The 18,875-nt window shown below is 41.1% G+C and overlaps 1 protein-coding gene across 1 annotated transcript in view; it reads right to left on the reverse strand.

The window, feature by feature from the left end:
• Window positions 1-18,875, reverse strand: part of LOC120843476 (peptidase M20 domain-containing protein 2-like) — a 198,070-nt gene that overhangs the window by 124,552 nt on the left and 54,643 nt on the right. Inside the window, exons 4-5 of the mRNA XM_040214866.1 lie at window positions 6,435-6,586; window positions 2,298-2,447 (exon numbers count right to left, since the gene is read on the reverse strand). Of these exons, the coding sequence (XP_040070800.1) occupies window positions 2,298-2,447; window positions 6,435-6,586 (302 nt within the window). The remainder of the gene's footprint in view (window positions 1-2,297; window positions 2,448-6,434; window positions 6,587-18,875) is intronic.

The following is an 18,875-nucleotide window of genomic DNA, read 5'->3' on the forward strand; positions in this document are numbered from 1 at the left end:
TGATTTGTTTTTATTCTTACTATGTCACTGTGGTACTTCTTTGTATCGTGATTTCCCTCACGAAATCTCTAGGGGAGCCGCGGTGTGCAACTATATTTACTCAACGCGATAAAAAAAAAAAAAGAAGACGAGGGCGTAATATAAATTACACCACGTTGTTTACGCTGCAGGTATAATAATTTACTGTTGTTCACTGCTATCACAACCATATTCATGTTATACCTCTACTAACGATTTAACTTGGATATGAAAAATACATCACCACATTAACTTTCATTCTTGTATTATGAGGGACGTCGAAATCACCATCACTAATCGTTCAAGTAGAAATCGCAATTTTTTCGTAAAACAGTTCAGGAGGAGTAAGAAACAAAAAAGATATATGTAAACGACGTGTTTTTGGCAGGCTTAATATTTCGCGATTTAGGTCAAAGTTGAAGTTTTGGAATAATTCGCGGGTTCTAATTTTGGGACCCAGTAGGTACTCAATATAGATTCCAATGTGTTTACCAATTTACCGTAATTATTCGCGGAAACTATTTTTCGCGAATTGTAGCGGATTTGCGAAATTCGCGAAAATGAGGTTCTCGCAAAAATTAAATCTTTTGGATATTGGAATGTAATTAATCGGGTGGAACAAAACGAAACATTGTAGGAAATGTTTTGAATATTTACGTAAGCCTCACGAATATGGCATTATGTAGTGAATGTGAAACCGCTCGTTTTAGTGATACTTGTTAATAAATTATGCCGTTGAAAGACAAATTGTATGTGTAATAGTTGAGCCGAATGGCAATAAACGTCGTGATTTCTTGGAACCATACATTGCACCAAATAGTTAAACAGAATGGAAATTTTGGCGCGTATTTTATAAGCAGTACTAAGCACCCTGTTATTGATGCACATCTCATGATCCCACAAACGCCAGATTCAATGCCAAATTGCGCACTCTTTTATGGTAATTCATAAAGATACACTAACGTAGGCACATCAACACTCCTCTGCTGGCTATTACGAATTAATACGAGAGCCGTACACAGTAGAGAGTAACACTCAGAGGCTCCACAACATGAATAGCACATGAAAAAGAGCGCACAAGGGGCGGGACAATGCATAAAACATCAACGGTTTCCTTCCACTCCCATTCTCCTCTTCTTTGTGCGCTGTTTTTCAACATGTCAATACCAACTGTCCCAACTCACCACGTTGCCTCTGAAGCACCTAATATCTTGAGAATGTGCTTATTCAAGTCTGTTATGGAACTCGCTTTACCGGACGCGAAATTTGTTCTGATTATATTGTCTTCGTTCGACCATTTTGATTTTGGTAAAGCATAAATGTTTTGTTGTAAATTAGGGGCGGTTACTGGAACAAAGCACAACCGGTCGTGGTTCGCAAAGAAATCAATATATATTATAAATATGAATTCGTGTTTTCTCATAAACGAAACAAAAATATCTGAAATAAACTCGCCCGTAAAATTTCCGTCACTTCAGAAACTCATAATTTGGAGTTCCCAACCCGAAAACAAAAAGCAAAAAAAGAAAAAGACGGAGTTTCACAAATAAAACTGAAACGACAACACGATTAGTGGTCCTTTAGGAGAAGCCACCTCAGTTTCCTTTTAAATGTCGTACTACTGACAAGTGGGGGTTTACAGATTAGCTCGTCAGGTTCGTCAATAAAAACAGGTTTCGGCACAACTGAGTCGGCAAAAACCATTCTTTATGTTTCCAGTTTGGACCATACTATTTGTGTTTTTTAGAGGAAGGATGAGTAGTGATGAAAAAACGGAGAGAGCTATGAATCCGTAGATTCTAATGCAGGGGGGGGGGGGCAGCTAAAGCTGATAAGCTTCCCAATGACTACGGCTAAGCATCCAGATATTTTAAATAATCGACCGTTATTGAGGTAACACTTCTCTGCAATAATTGTCGTAGAATACTAAGTATTGTCAATGCCCAGGGTGCCAGTGCCATATGCAGCTGCAGAAATATCATTCGAATCAGGTGGGCGTTCATAAATTTAGGGTATGTTTGTGTCCGTGCTTTATTTATTGTGTTTATGAATATAAAAAAAAAGATGAGAACAAAATTAAGATTAAACTCTTAGTTTGAGAAAAATCGCAGTCCAAAAAATTGTATAAACCTCCAATGTTTAGCAATAAATGAACTCGAAAATCGTCCGTCCTCCCAATTTAACTGGAAATAAACTAAAACAAACAGAATGACAGTTATAAACCGCAAATAAAGTTGTTGGAGCCTAGTGACCAACGGCATCAGTTCTAAAAGGTTTACCTGACCCAGAGCACCGGTAGCAGGATCTGAAATGTTTTTCGTGAACGGATGCGCCATTAACGCGACGTCCGCACCGTCGAAGGCGCCGTCTCGGAGGAGGTAAACCTTTCCTTCACCTTCTTCTTCTCCTGGAGTGCCAAGCACTACAACCTGGAAAAGGTTTCCAGGTGTAAAACATGTTAATACAAATCGGTTCCTTTATGCAAACCTGAGTTTTTGATTCACGGAGTGCCTGATTTTCAGCTTCATTTTTCTTTCAAAAGAAAGAGTTATTCGCAAAGAATAATTGCCAGAAAAAACACAAATTTTCTCCGTGATTAGACAATTGCTGGAAATCAAACCTTTACGAATAAGACCTAAATATGCAGTAGGTTTTTTTGTTTTGGCATGTACTAGACTGTTACGACATAGGCTATAAATGGCTAATACTGGCAGGCTATCTCATTTTATGCTAATGACTGTGAAGTGGATGACGCTTTCATTGGTTTACCAAGCATATAAAATTAACCCTACGCTGTGTGCGTTTTTAGTCAGTAACTTCGCAGCATTGGTAACTGAGCACATACAACTGTCTTGCTGTCTGCTAGACACCAAATAACACGATATACCATGTTGCTTGTATTGTAACTTGCGGAGCTCCACGTGTCAGCAATTTTTTGCGATCGGTTCCTAATGGTGAGGGAATTCACTCCCTCTTGAACACGTGTGTACAAATAGCGGTCATTAAACTCGCCGACCTACTTTCGCTCCCGCGACAGCGGATACGTTTTGTCGGAAGGGGGATTTGAAGAAAACCAGAGTTCGCATCATGGCGCGTAAACGTTATTGCTCATGCCAGCTCAGATTCTATATCTTCCTGCCCGCTTATTATATAGTGTTCGAACTTCTGAGCTACATGCTCCGTCGACCGAACGAGCCGAATTGACTTACAACCGTGATAATTGTGTCATAGGCGTCGAAGAGATTGCATTTCTATGACATGTAATAGGCAAAGAAGGCATCAGGCTGTCCCATCGCTGATCAAATGAGTGTTGGAACTGCCAGCGTCGGACGACAAGCAAGCGGTTCAACGATTGCTACGCGACGTCAACTATTTCACCAAGTTTTTACAGTCCTTGGCTCAGAGAACAACAGTTCTGAGAAGTTTGATCAAGTAAGGCACTGCGTTAGAATGGACGGCCAGTCACGCGATGGAATGGAAGCAACTGTTTGGCAGCCTATGCAAGCAGCCGCTGGTTGCAGTATTCGATTCCCAAAAGCAACACAAGTTTCACGTAGTGCGTCACTAAACGGCATCAGAGCGGCGTTGTTGCAGTAGCACAACGACACGTGAAGGCCGGTTGTATAAGCTCCATGAACACTCACGAAAACACATCAGCCATGCTCGCAAATAGAAAATGCGACAATGGCGACCGCGTTTCGCTATCAAGGATTTAATCACTTTGTGTACGGCCGGAAGGTTTCCGTCGAGACAGATCATCGCCCTTTTATTGCTATCTTGCAAAAAGCGAATGGCGACATGCCGCCAAGGTTTCTTTCTACGGTTGCTGCGTTACGACATTAAAATGAAATTTGTTCCAGGTACGCAACTCCTCCTGGCCGACATGCTGTCATGACCAAGGTCAGAGGCGACACTGGTTACGGCGACGACTACGATGACATAGAAGTACACGTTGTAAGTGCGGTTTCTTCCGTCGTCTGCGACTCCACATGGAAGCAGTCGGCTACAGAAACAGGTAACGACGAACCTCTAAAACGTGTGCTTCACGACTTCGAAACAGGAAGCCTTGTCCAAGACCAGTGGGGATACTGGGTGTCACAAAAGATATTTACTGAGGCTTTCATTTCCGCAAAAATAAACTGGGCATCGCCGAGCGCTCATTCTCTGCCCGAAACTAGCGCTAGACTTTATCCAAAAATTATGTGATTTCCTGAAAATTTCAATGGGAAAATGGCCGCCGACGGAGTTTTGGAATACATGGAGCTCTATGGGCAGCAGAAACCGAAAACGGGCAAAAATGGGCTCCATTTTCCCATTGAAATTTTCGGATAATCACTTTTAACTTTTGCGTCTACAAATAATATAGTCAACATTCCTCACACACCGGACATTGTGCTCTACGCCGATGATACAAACGTATTTTTTTCTGGTGCCAACATAGATGAACTTGAATCACTCGCGAATGATTGGATGTTAGAGTTAAGTGCATGCTTCACATGTCATGAATTGGAGCTAAACACCGAGGAAACGAAGTATATGATATTTCTAGCAAACAATAAAAGTATTAATTGAGAAATGAACCTACGATTTAGAAATAGTGAAATAAATATGTAAAAGTTCACAAGTTTTTCGCTGTATACTGTCAAGAAAACCTAAATTGATCTTATCGCATCGATCAGATCCGGCCCAACATCTCTCTGTCAATAAACATTATAAATAGGCTCAAAGATAACATTCCGGTTTGGTTGAAACGACAGTTATACTTTATTCTTGTTCACTCTCGTTTAATTTACTGCAGTTTGGTATCGGGTACGTGCTCACAGACCTGTATATCCAAGCTGCTCATTCTACAGAAAAGAGCAGTACGGTCAATTGCCAATATTTCATATAAGGAGCACTCTAGCCCATATTTTATCAAGTGTTCTCTTCCTACGGTAGAACAATCACTCATTCAAAAACTGGCAATTTACATATTTTACAAAATAAAAGCACACCCATAGTTTGTACATGAAAATTACATTAACAATGCATCAATATACTCATTTCGCCATACCCACTACACTCAGTCCAGGGTACGCACAAACTACGGCAAACAAAGGATACTTGATCAGATCGCCACAGCTATTAAACAACCACCCTAAAATACTGTCCATGATAAATGATTCCAGCACAATATACACATTTAAACGAACACTGAAAACGTATCTTTCAGGTATAACATGACTTATTCAAGTTTCCGGCCACATTTCTTTTGTTATATCACTGTATCTCAGTGTAATGTCAAAATGAGTATTTGATTGTTTTTTCCTATGTTTCTGTACGTTCTGCTGCTGACTGTACAGGGGGCTGAACCCTTTTCAGGCGATTTAAATCGCCTTTTGCCCCATTCTCCTAGACATTTATTTGAATAAAGAATATTATTATTATTATTATTATCAGGTCCTTCATGGTCACCACCTTGTGTAATGCCCTTAACCAGTCCTTAAGGTTAAATAAATGAATGATTGCACATAGTCAAACAGAACGTAAGAGGGGTCCATTGGTACCCCTCAATCTAGGAGGCACCGACCGGATCAACCACGGGGCATGTACAACCAAAGCCCAGGTTCTGAAGTCTTCCGGGCATCCTAGATCATATAACGCCATCACATCCGACGGCCAATTGCTGTGGCGGTATCGACAACACTTGCAGCCGACCAAAGAAGCATTGCACTCTGACACTGCTCGCAACATGCAGAGAGCATGACACGCACAAAAGTGAAACGTCAGCTTCAGCCTCAAATGACACACCGGGACAAACTTGATCAACAGCAAAAGGTGATCCGTGTTCCAAGACGTGCGTCACCAACCTCAGCCCCAAGAAGGTCGCTGAGGCAGCGTTGCAGCGATTGGCATATGATCGGAACTTTGCCCAAGTGCCTTGAACTGCTTGCTGCAATGAGTGCTCTGCTTTATGCTCTGACCCTAAACTATGGTTTTCTGATTCTTTTTTATAACAGTGATCTTTGTTTTGTTTACAAGCGTTGTGTTTTGTTCTTATAAACAAAGGTGGATGCATCGTATAGTGAGCAGCGCCCTGCGTCAGCACTGTTTCGCTATCTTTTTCTCGTGGTGAGGGGTTTTCACTCCCTCTCCCACACTTGTGTATAGATAAAGATCAATAATCTCAGAGGCGCACTCCCCCCGCAAACAGCTCGTCGTGTTTTATCGGCCGCAACAGCCGATATAGTGCTAGTGTAATGCATAAAATTAAATCAGAAAACAACTTGCCACAAATGCACAGTATCGATACCGCGTAGCCTCATTTTAACTTGAACGACTTATCGCTAACCTAGAGAGACACATTTTGCTAGTAATATTTTATTTTCAACGCAGGCTGCTAGTTTTTGTTGTATAAGAAGAAAACAATCTCTCACCTTTCCGGAGAGAGAACAGTCACTTTTAAGCGCTTTTTTCAGGGCGATTCCGGTTGCTACAGCGCACTCAGCGATGAGGTTATGGCCGCAAGCATTCCCGATCTCCGGAAGTGCGTCGTACTCACGCATAATAATGACCACTGGCCTTCCATCTGTTGTGAAGATGGTGCGGAACAATATAGGTTTCGGCTTTTGATGATTATATCTTTTATAATTCCCTAGTTTCACAGTCACGGACAATAAAAAAAAAAAAAACGGCCGAGCGAGTTGCTCAGAAGCCCTGCAGTGCTATCTATCCGAAGAAAGCTCCAACATCATTGAGGCTTCAGCCGCTGTCTAATTTGTCGTCGTCACTCTCACTTTATCGGCTGTTGCTGAGTCAGTGCTAATTTGTTGTGGCGTTCCGCGACAAAAGCTGAAATTAAGCGCGGCTGAAAATACGGGGCCGGCAAGTTGAGCGATCAGTTTGTAGACTTTTTCTAATTATTTTGCGAACAAAAATGAGTATAAGCGTTCTGTTTTTCTAAATTGCACCGCACCTCTTTGTTGAAATCTGCATTTCTCTCTTTGATTCAACTTTATAAATTTAACAAAAAAAAGATCTCAATTTTTTAGTCTACGATCTTATGAAGCAACACGCCGTGACTGCGCGCTCAATTCTAGGATACCTCGTTCTCGCATTTTGTATTGGAACGCCGAAACCTTGATACGAAAATAGCGCCGAAATAGGTGCTGATTCAGCAATCGTATATGACAAAAATTAAACAGCCGCTGAATAGTTTGTCGAGCGCACAACACCATGATGATAGCTAAGATTTCTTACATGATGTAGCACTGAAGGGCTTGGGAGCTACGCCCTCACCTGGGCTTTTTTTTTATATCGTTCGCGACTGCACGCTACATTCAAAAATAAGATTTATCGGTAATCAATAAAAGCTTCCGGTAAAACAAATAATATTTACGATGAACTCAATATTCGCTAGACTAGCATGCGAAAATTATCCTTACAAAGTCATGTGTTACGGTTACAATATGAGAAAATTTGTTGTTATTTGGAACGCAACAACAGTATATTTCATATATCTCTATTCACCACGTAATAAGCGTGGTGGAGGCTGAGAAAAAAGTTGTCCCAACAGCTTGATTGGTCCCTACTACATGCAGAGTGCAGTGCCAAAACGAGAGGGAAAAAAAACGCGTTTCTCGAAAAGGAAGGCCAAATCGCTCCTCCACAAATACGCATTGCAGAGAAAAAAGGTTGCTCTCCTGTTGATTTTTACCCAAGGGACTATTTTGAAAAATAATTAACCTTCGTTATATTGAGGTTCCTAATTACTTTCCAGCAATTACCTTTTCAGCAGTAAATTTTGATGTATGGATTTAATAAGAAATTTGTAGGGAATTTTTGAAAGCCACTAATTAAGTTCCCCTCAAAAACATAGAGGGCATCCAAAACGGTTTCCGGCTTTTCAAAAAAAAAAAAAAAAGTCCGATTAGCAGGCGTTTTTAGGTTTCGTTTTTCTGTCAGAACGTGTCTGAGAGTCATCGGTCCTGCTAGCCGTAGCCAAAAAGTTCCACTAAAGCTTCGCCTCAATCGTGGAAAGAAGATAGCGTACTTGACGTATTCCGGCGAAATGAAACGTATTGCTTCTCGAATGACAACACAAGAATAAGCTTTGATATTTTAGTTCACCTTCAACTTGCTAAGAACGCGTGGCGGCGCGTGGTAGTTGAGAGCTTGGACAACCGGGAAGCTGGGCAGCTCTTCAGAGAACAGTTCTTATAAGAAACCGAAACTTCAAAACCAGTCCAAAAAAGGCGGTTTCTGGAAACGCTGCAAAATTCTCCGGATTCCTTATACTTTCGGAAGGTGCCCTGATTTCCTGTTCTTCAATGATGCTCACAAAGTTTCTAATTTAAACTATACCATTAAACTTGAAAATTAAATGTTAATTTAATAAGTAATTCAGAAACTAATTACATCGAATGGTATCAGTTTGTCAAAATGCAATATGGCCGAAACCAATCAGTGTGATGGGAATATTTTGCCAGAGGAATTATGCCCACATAAAAGAAAACAGCCCATATAATAAATTGCATTTCGTTCATAAAAATGAGTTTTAATCAATATAATAAAAACAGTGGATATTGTCAACATTAAACAAAAAATATCTGCAAATACTTAACGAAAGCGTTATCATTTTTGTTTGTTCACAATTATTTTAATTCATGCATGACTGCCAAGAACATCAAATTCTGCGGGGACACAAAAATACAGTTTTGAGGATCGTTCTAAGGAGCGTGAAATTTTGCCGCGATATAAAACGCACAGTTTTAAGAACAGCTGTTTTTGGTACATTTAGACTTCTTCCTCACTCATGCCGAAGTCCAATTCAGCCTTTTGTCGGGGATATTAGGTTAGGTTAGGTTAGGTTAGGTTAGGTTAGGTTAGGTTAGGAATCCAACAAATCGCAATAACCACCAGCATATAGCGTGATGGCGCCAAGTGTGTAACCATGTCTAACAGTTCAGCTTTCTGGTGAAATGCGAGGTTTACAACGATAGGTGTCCAAGTTGTAAAGTTGTGCAGTATTTATAGCAGTCTCACGATGATATACGGCAGCTTAATGCAATGTTAGAGCGCATTACTGATAAAGCACAGTTGTAAAATGAGGGCCCAAACAGGTGTATGTAAAACCGAATATAACATTAGCCTCCCCAATATAACATTAGCCCCTGCGAAGTTTTAAGCTCATGCAAGCTCATAAAACGTGATTTACATTAGAATTTTAAGAGCCTTTGTCTCTCTTTCGCAATATTTATGTATAATTAGAAGTATCATTGCATGCGTCTCTATGTATTTTGTTTTATACTAAGGCGCATTGCGCAAGCGACTATTTAAAAAAATACAATGTGTTATATCTTTCCATGTGCACATTTCGTGTATTTTTCCTATGATCTATCATTTGAGCACAAGGTCCTCTTTGGCATACCCGGCAACCCGATGTTTCACAATGCCAATCAGCGTTTTGAGTATCATCCTCTCGTGTCGGTCTCAAGCGGTTTTATGAAGTTCATAAAGAAAAATTTATAAATGATAACAAAAATATACATAACTACGGACTGAAGATCTCACAACAATTGGCCGATCAGATTAAAAATGTACGTCATAAGTGAATGCACCCCCAAATTATCTGAAAGACGCTCTGCAAATATTTTCCGGCGTTTTTTTGTTTTTTTCCTCGATAGGCAGGTCATAAGTGGTTCGGGAGACTTTTAAACAAATTTCTGATTTTGAAGCTAATTTAAATAACTGCGTGTTTCTGATACAAATAACTTCTCAAACAAATAGAAGTCTGATATTACCTCTTTTATGCGGTAAATATAGCTTTTATGGGTCTGTGAGCTGGACAAAACAAAGTACACGGGCGCGCGTAGCGGAGCTTTCACTATTACGTACGCAAACCGTCTGAAGGTGACCAATTAGGTAGCTGCAATGTCGACTAAAGTATGAAATACTACTTTTATTTGACAACAAATTATCAATTAGCAAGAGTGATACTTATTTGCAAAGTGAATTGACCGCATATTGTCAAGAACAAACCTCAAGAGCCAGGTTATGCCAGCTATGCCAGTTTATATTGTATAAGAAAATGTCCACTTCGGCAAGCGCCATTTTAGGGCAAATTCGATCCGAGTGGGAAGGCACTTCTAAATTGTAGAGAACAATGACGATCACTCATTTCTGCATGATTCGTTGCCTGCATCACGGTGCTGAGTGTAAACAATGTTTAGTTAGAAAAACAAGCATTGCGATTTAGAGAAACACCTTCAATGTTTCTCTAAAAGACAGACTGAAGCTTGTCCTTATAATTTAGTGACATTTCGAAAATTTTATTGCTTTTAGCTCAGCTGTGTCGTCATAATATATATATATATATATGGGTGGTTTCATCTCAAATCGTGCAGGCAAAAAGGGTCGAATTTTTAATTTTGATGAAAAAAATATATGTTATGCCGCCGTTTCTAAAACCGCAGTCGACACAAACCGCAAGTTCGTTGGATTTTTTCTTCTCGACTTATGAATTTTTAAAGAGGCCGCGGTGAAAAGCAGTGTTTTTCACACCCGTCGTGGGTCGGATGTTTCGCTTGATCTCCCGCCATGGATTTTCAGTCCACATTATATTATCTTCTTTGAAGCACTCTGTGGACACATTTAAAAGGCTCCAATACCATGAAATAATTTTAGGCCTTTTGCTTTTTTTCTGTAAAAATGTCAAAAACGCCTCCTCGGTCAATTGTTGACGAACTTTGACAATTAATTACTGGCGATCTACTTGGGTTACACTGATATTTTTTATGTCCACGGAGAGCCCAAAACACGCTCTTTTTATTTATTATAAAATGACTTAGCTGCATAAAATATCCTTTGCGGTACGTTTACGTTAATATTATGCAAAAACCAAAAAGTACCATTTTTGAAATTGATTTTCTCAAAAAACCCATTTTTTATTTTTTTTATTTTTTGTTCAACTGTAGATATGATAGTTCTCTACACGAAAATCAAGCCTAGAAAGTGTATATTTTGTTTGCATGTTTTATATTTAGGCCTCAATATCGGAAAAAGACGTCTTTGTTTTGCAAGACCTAAGTCAGACTTAGCGACCCATGCGTCTCTATGAATTGTGAAAAAGTTTTCTTGAATTTTCTTCTGCATTTTGTAATCAATTATAAACGGATTTTGCGATATTGAATGTTTATGTATGTTTTGATAAGAGCGGGAACCATGAGATACATATCTAACCAAATCAGCAGGCCTAGTAGACTTTCAATAACAGAAAGGCAAAGACGTTGTATTGTTTCGATTTATAAACCTTTCAAAGTAAACTAGCACGACTAGCTATTAGCTGTCATATTACTAAGACAAAGAAAGTCACCACATCGTCGATATATTATATACAATTCTTTACGAAACCAAACACTGGAGCTTGTTCACCGCACATCGCACAGGTCACCAGGGAATGTCCTTTCACTTCCGTAATGCACAAAAGTGGTGACACAGAAACGGTCCGAAACACACAGAGAGTGTGTCATGGAGAGGGGTAGGAAATCAAAATAAATAAATAGGAATTAAATTGCCCATCTCCATATCTTAACGAAAATTTCGTTAAAAAAATAAATAAAGTATTTAGGTTCGAGCGGTGGTAAGGCGATAGGTCCACGCCTGGTGGAGAGTCAGACAAAGAAGTCGACGGCACGTAAAGGTAAAACAAAACAAAAAATCAATAATTTAATAAAGACGGGAAAACTCAGCCGCACATAGCAAGAACATAAACCAACTCCCCCGGGCATTCCCTAAACGGGACGCAACCAAATGCGTGCGAACACGCTCTCTACATCACCTCCAGGCCGCTCCGCCATGATGAAATAAACCCAACAACTGAACAGTGCTAACAAACAGTTAGTAAAAAAACATTAAAAAAAAAAAAAAAAAAAAAAAACGTTCAGAAATAATCGCACCCGAGAAACAAAGTTCAGCGGGGCGAAGAAACACACACGAGTCGGTCCCACGACATTGAAGTCTGGCAGGATGACGGCGTCCACATGATGCTCGAATCTGTTCCTCCCTCTATTACGCACATCCACGACGGCTGTGCGGAACAGTGGCTGTACGAAAGAAAGTGAAGAATAGATTCCAGCAGGCGATGCGCGAGAAGGTAACCGAGACTATGCTTCAAGCTTCACATCGGGAGAGGAGCTTTCGAGGTAGTTTCTGCAGTTACTCAAACTTTCTCTTTCCCCTTCCCTTTTTCAAAAGAACACGTCAGCCGGCGCTAACGTTTCATCTCGGGAGAAGCCCACTCTTCACAAACGGTTATACTTGACAAGGAGGCTGACTTCGACCCAACTAGTCTCCGGGCAGAATACAAACACAAGCACATTTACCAACACGCTCGTTTTAATATCAGTCTCCGGGCTTTGCTGTTTCCAAAAGAGATAACCCTTTATAAGGACAGAACGAGCGGGTTGGTGGGGATAATTAAACTTAAACGCTCCCTTCTCGTTTTCTTCCTCAAGTTTAATAGATAACCCTTCGGTGCCATCGGATCTCCCCGGAGAGAGAGAGAGAGCACGGCCGTTTCAAGGTAAGGATAGGGCGCTCGAAGCTAGGGCAAACAGGCGGTATCGTTTCACGCATGCACGGATGGCTGGTTTCAAATTTCCCCACATCCCTAAAGAAACCGGCCCATCTTCGTGTGTGCGTCTGCGGGATTTCTGTCCCGCGCCGCCGGTTTTAGCGCGCACGCGGCGTTGTTTTGGCTGGCACAACAGTTGTTGACCGTCGACATTGTAAGGCCGTGGTGTCCTCATCCTTTCAGGCAACGATTCCTTTGCTTTCCCTTGTGCAATACTCTGACAGACTCCTCCTGGGTGGCTGTCACTGTTCGCCGCGTCAACGAAACAATCGTACCATTTCACTCCTCGTGACACAGGGTGCGCTGCTCGCTTTACTGTCACGGGCCGTCCCATCTAACACAACGAGAGCGAAAGGTCGTGGTCATCTGCTGGCTCCGAAAGGGCGGGACGTTCATGCAGGCCAATGAGGGCCCCGACTCAATAAGACGTCTGCCGACTCCTACACGTTAAAAATTTACGACACCTGCTGGTCTGTTAAGAAGTGTTGCTTTCTCTTTTTGGAACTCCTCCGATGTAGCTTGCCGCCTATAATAAAATTTAAATAATCAATAAATATATCAGGGTGGAAATACTGTATTTCAGGTTTATGTGGGAACGTTGAAAAAAAGAAAAAAAAACTATTTCCAAGCTGTGAAGACGCGCAATTCGCAAGTCCATTTCGAGCCGTAAAAACACGTTTTTGTACGATATTGATGCTTAAATGTAAAACATACAAACAAAATATACACTTTCTAGGCTTGATTTTCGTGTAGAGAACTATCATATCTACATTTTAACAAAAAATAAAAAAAATAAAAAATGGGTTTTTTGAGAAAATCAATTTCAAAAATGGTACTTTTTGGTTTTTGCATAATATTAACGTAAACGTACCGCAAAGGATATTTTATACAGCCAAGTCATTTTATAATAAATAAAAAGAGCGTGTTTTGGGCTCTCCGTGGACATAAAAAATATCGGTGTAACCCAAGTAGATCGCCAGTAATTAATTGTCAAAGTTCGTCAACAATTGACCGAGGAGGCGTTTTTGACATTTTTACAGAAAACAAGCAAAAGGCCTAAAATTATTTCATGGTATTGGAGCCTTTTATATGTGTCCACAGAGTGCTTCAAAAAAGATAATACAATGTGGACTGAAAATCCATGGCGGGAGATCAAGCGAAACATCCGACCCACGACGGGTGTGAAAAACACTGCTTTTCGTCGCGGCCTCTTTAAAAATTCATAAGTCGAGAAGAAAAAATCTGACGAACTTGCGGTTTGAGTCGACTGCGGTTTTAGAAACGGCGGCATAACATATATTTTTTTCATCGAAATTAAAAATTCGACCCTTTTTGCCTGCACGATTTGAGATGAAACCACCCATATATATATATATATATATATATATATATATATATATATATATATATATATATATATATATATATATATATATATATATATATATTGTGAAATGTATTTCGTAAACCATAGTTCATGATACATAAGGCGATTTAACCTTTAATACTGCGACGAAACGTTTTACCAATAAGGGCCGGTTGCACCAACGTCGCTTATCTTAACCCAAAGCGGCGCTTTCCTAAGCCGGCTTAGCGCCCTAAACCGAGCTTAGGTAAGCACGGGTTTAAATTCCGGTTGCACCAAGGTTAAGCCGGCTTTACAGACGCGCCCCTAGCTAAACGCTGGATTTGCGTAGGGAATCTAGGGACAAACAGAGAAAACTAGGGAACGCTTAGAGCGACGAATACGATTGGCGGAGAAAAATCACGTAATGTAAAAAAAAAACTAAAAAAAACTGCCGTAGTAGTTGTCGTTGGCGTCTGCTTTTGGCTGTATTTCTTCGGTGAGTAACAAATTAAAGGTCTCCAAATTCAATCATTTTTCCATTTAACTTGCAATAGCAGAAGTCAAAGCTTCAAATAAACACGAATGCTCTTTACATCTGTGATTGTGTGTTTAATATCGGTTGATAACAGGATATTTGGCAGTGGTAGTAGTTTTCGTGCTCACATTTTGAGGCGAAGGAGCCATCGGGGGCCCCAAAACTCACCGAACGCGAGAAGGACACTCTACTCACTACATCGCTGAAGACAAAACATCATGGATATAAGTAGGCAGGTGAGATGGCTACTAAAACCAAGTGAAGCCTGAGACCGATGAAGTTCAAAACAGTGACGAACTCGCCACGGCAGCTGCGAAAATGCCCAGAAATTGTCGAATAGAAGTCGTCGAGAGGTCAGGTCACGAGACCTTGCATCGACGGTACTCGTTGCTATCAGCAAGGTGGCAGAACTGCACTGCACCGTAGTTGAACATCCGCTGCAGCCTCAAACGGACTTCAGTTTCACACTGTCGGGCTCAGAAAAAAAAAAACTGACACTAGTACATCACATCGCGCCGATAAGAACGGTCGTCTCTTCGCATCACCTGCCCCAGCCTGCCCCGATACAGCAATGACCGAATCTAACATAGTAGTCATTACGATTTGTCGTCGCCACGAATGAAAGATATAAAGCAAAATATTCCTAAAAAATCACGATCACCAAAAAAGTTACGGAGGACACAACAAGGCGCAACTTTCAGCTGAATTTTATTGAAAACGTGTTCCGGTATATAGTCTCAACCATCGTCACAATGACAACAAGCGACAAAAGTAAAGGGAAAACACCATCACAGAGCACAACTCGGAAACAACAGTATCTCGTTCTCGGGAAACGAATGAAAGATATAAAGCAAAGTATATAAAAAAAAATGCGATCACCAAAAAAGTTACAGTTATGGAACGATACTGTTTTCTGAAGCCAAGATTCTACTCGCGAGATAAGGAAAATTCACTGAAGATTGTCTCAAAACTCAGAAAACGAAAGAAATTGAATTTTCGCTGTTTTATTACTTAAAAGCGCCGCAATCTAATGCAAACGGCAGAGGTGTCGACAATCAGCTGATCGCCGAGATCATGTACTGCCACTATTCAACGCGCTGATCAGATTGAAGGATACGCGCTGCAAGTGTAAATAAACAAAGTGGTAAATAACAATACGTTACAGCTATGCGAAAATTAGTAAGTACATACGAATAAGCTCGTTGACAGAAGAACCAACGGGAATACAGACGTGAGCCCCACAGCTCCGTACGTTTCTCGGTTAGGGCTAACACGCCCTGAAAGTTGAGAGCCAACTTGAAAACAGGGGTCGATAAACACTTCATCCTTGTCACAATCGAAAGTCATTTTGTCGAGACTTTCACGCTGATGTAGCCTAAAACACTTTGCACAACCAATTTCGTCCACCGCGTCGACCGTGACAAACCAGCCGCCATGTTTTTAATCCAGGATTAAGAAACAACCAAAGCAAAGCGCCCAATGTTGGGCGCTTAAGTTAAGCGTAGTTTAGTGCTAGGTTTAGCGATAAGCGAGTTTGGCGCAACCGAACGAAACCGAAACTAAGCTTAAGTTACCGGCTAAGCTCCGCTTTGCGCTAAGCGACGTTGGTGCAACCGGCCCTGAGGGGCATTTTGTGTGCCTTGCCACTTTTCGCGACATCGTTTTGATACTTGTAAATAGATTTGCCTGAAATTTCGAACTATACTTAAACACGAAGAAATAACAGGAGTGGACAGTATGACTCTAAAATTCAAGCTGATTTATTTACAAGTATGTACCAAAAATCTTAACTCTTTACTGTTATTTAAAAAAAAAACTTGAGTAAGGTAAAATATATGTGACAGATAAACCAAATGTTGAGCCATATGAACAGTACGTTTTGTATGTTAATGAAGATTTTCCATTACTGTTGTGTTGAAATAAATAACGGAATTGTATATTTGTGGAGCCTGAAAATAAAAGTGTTTGTACGAACGATAAAAATAACTATATAGTTAGTCGTTTCAAGGCGTAAATAGTGCCTATTTACAGAACAGCGTGGAAATTATATCCTCAATTTAGCGGTTCAAACCGGTTCGAACCGATTTGAACCTGTTTCAACCTTTATTTTTGCTTCCCGGAACTGAACCGGAACAGAACTGAAAGCTGCGAACCTGAACCCCAACCGAACCGATAAAACTTTCGGTTCGAAACTGTGGTCGGCAGTATTCCGACCGCGATATTTAACAAGTTATTTTTGAATTTCCATCTGAGGGAAACAGGAAGTCGCAGAGGCCAAGTAACTCACGAGTGAATGTACCTTGCTTTACGTACCATGAAGCTATTTCGCACTGCAGTTGCACAGAGTGGCGAGGTTGATGAGTATGTTATGGTTGATGGACGGAAGATTAGTGACGACAGAAAAAGAGCCCGTTGCAAAAGCAATAAGTTGGAGCAATGTGTTGAGTTGGCCCAGATGGTACTGAGACATAATGAGAAACGCTGCTCAAAGGACAGGACAAGGAACATCTATACATAGAAGAAGAAAACGATGGTCATAAGTAGGGTGTGTACTTTCCGGTGTTTATTTGTGAGAAAAATCGGCGGATGTGTTTCGGTGTTTATTTATTTTCAAAACACCGGTGTATTTCCGTGGAACGTCTCATGACGAGGCTAAAATCGGTGATTATCGGTGAAAAAAAGCGATTGATCACAGACAGAGAGTTCCAATTTTATTCACATAGTTCATACACTTCTTCTCTAGGAAACAACTATTTCTCACACTTGGTTATTATAGTCGACGCAAGCATACTTTCATGCTTGCATCTACACGCAAGGAACGTGCTGCCATCATGGCAGCACGTTCCTTGCGGTTCGCAACCCGCAATTATGAAAACGCACGCTCTTGTACGACACGGACGTTGCCATTCTCTTCCAGGAACCACAGCAACCTCTGAATACATGGCTTGCACCGACATCACTTGGCCAGACACAATGAGAAAAAGGCACGTGAGAGCCTACCCTCCACTGCGTTCATTTTTCCCCAAAAGGGGCCATGGGAGACACAATGGGGGAAAGGCGTTTGAGAGCTTAGCTTCCACTGCGTTCACCACACGCTTTTGACCCCCAGAAAGGAGGGCGGACTGACGCCACCTGCAAGCCACGTATAAACACTGGAAGAATGCAGGATCCACGAGATAACACGTTTCACGAACCTCTACGGGAAAAGGGTTTCGCTAGGTCGGAAACTAGCAATGACTGGTGTTTTTCGGTTTTAACCAGGGCGAAAATATCCAACCACCGGTGTTTTTCGGTTTTAACCGATTTTATATTTTCGTCACCGACGGATGTTTATCGGTGTTTTTCGGTTAAAACCGGAAAATGCACACCGTAGTCATAAGTAAGAAAGGGGAAAAAAGGACGTACTAAATTACATTTACACCATGAATATTTACAACAACTTTACGAAATAAAGAAAACTATAAATCTATGAAGGCACACATGCAAGACAGAACCCAGGATCAGCTAGCACTTTGTTGCTAAAAAGAGTGGCTAGAAAGAACACTTCCTTCTCAAGGCTCGTTCACACACTTGCAACCAAGTACGACCGAGAGAGTCAAGACCGGTTTCTCAGCCTCTTGCGACGTCTTAGGACCGGATGCGCTGCTGCGGAGTTGTTCCTAAGGCGGTGTAAGAGGCTTAAAAGCCGGACTTATCTCACTCCGTCCAACTCAATTGCAACTGTGTGAACGGCGCTTCACTGAGGTAATGGGGTTCTTGATAAGCAAGGTTAAAGTGGGGAAAAAACAGTCCCAAAGAGCAGAGGGGTCGCCCGGGGGTGTTTCCATATGTTCACAAAATATCCCACAATCTCAGAAAAGTGGCGAATCGCTATGCGTTTCCGACGGTGTTTTCAGCCCACGAGAAGATGATCAGAATTTTTCTATCAAGTGCGCTCAAAAATAGGAAAGCTCACACAACCCAGGTGCACGAGGCGACAACGGCGACGATTCGTAACATGCACAGAAGTTGTTCTGCATAAATTACCGCTTACGTGTGGTAATGGTCACGTAGGACAGACTGATCGGTGAGCCAATGACCGTTCTCTGAGAACACTATTATTCCCTTCATGCCACGGTAGGAGGACACCTTCCGCTGCACTGTCAGACCTGCCGATGTGCACCAATGTTTTAACAAACGAGAATTTTAGAAAAATTTCCAGATCGGACTACCAGATAAATCCTGGAAGCGTATCTATAGCCAAATTCAGAGAGTGTGTTGTCATCAAACCATCGATAATGCTGCATGAAAGCGAGCTGCTCTTTCTAGCCAGTCCTTTTAACGAGTAAGTGATGCCCGAAACTATGATTTGACCTGCGTGT

The sequence above is a fragment of the Ixodes scapularis genome, unplaced genomic scaffold, assembly GCF_016920785.2.
Source record: "Ixodes scapularis isolate PalLabHiFi unplaced genomic scaffold, ASM1692078v2 PGA_scaffold3__209_contigs__length_174095766, whole genome shotgun sequence".
NCBI classification, from domain to species: Eukaryota; Metazoa; Arthropoda; class Arachnida; order Ixodida; family Ixodidae; genus Ixodes; species Ixodes scapularis.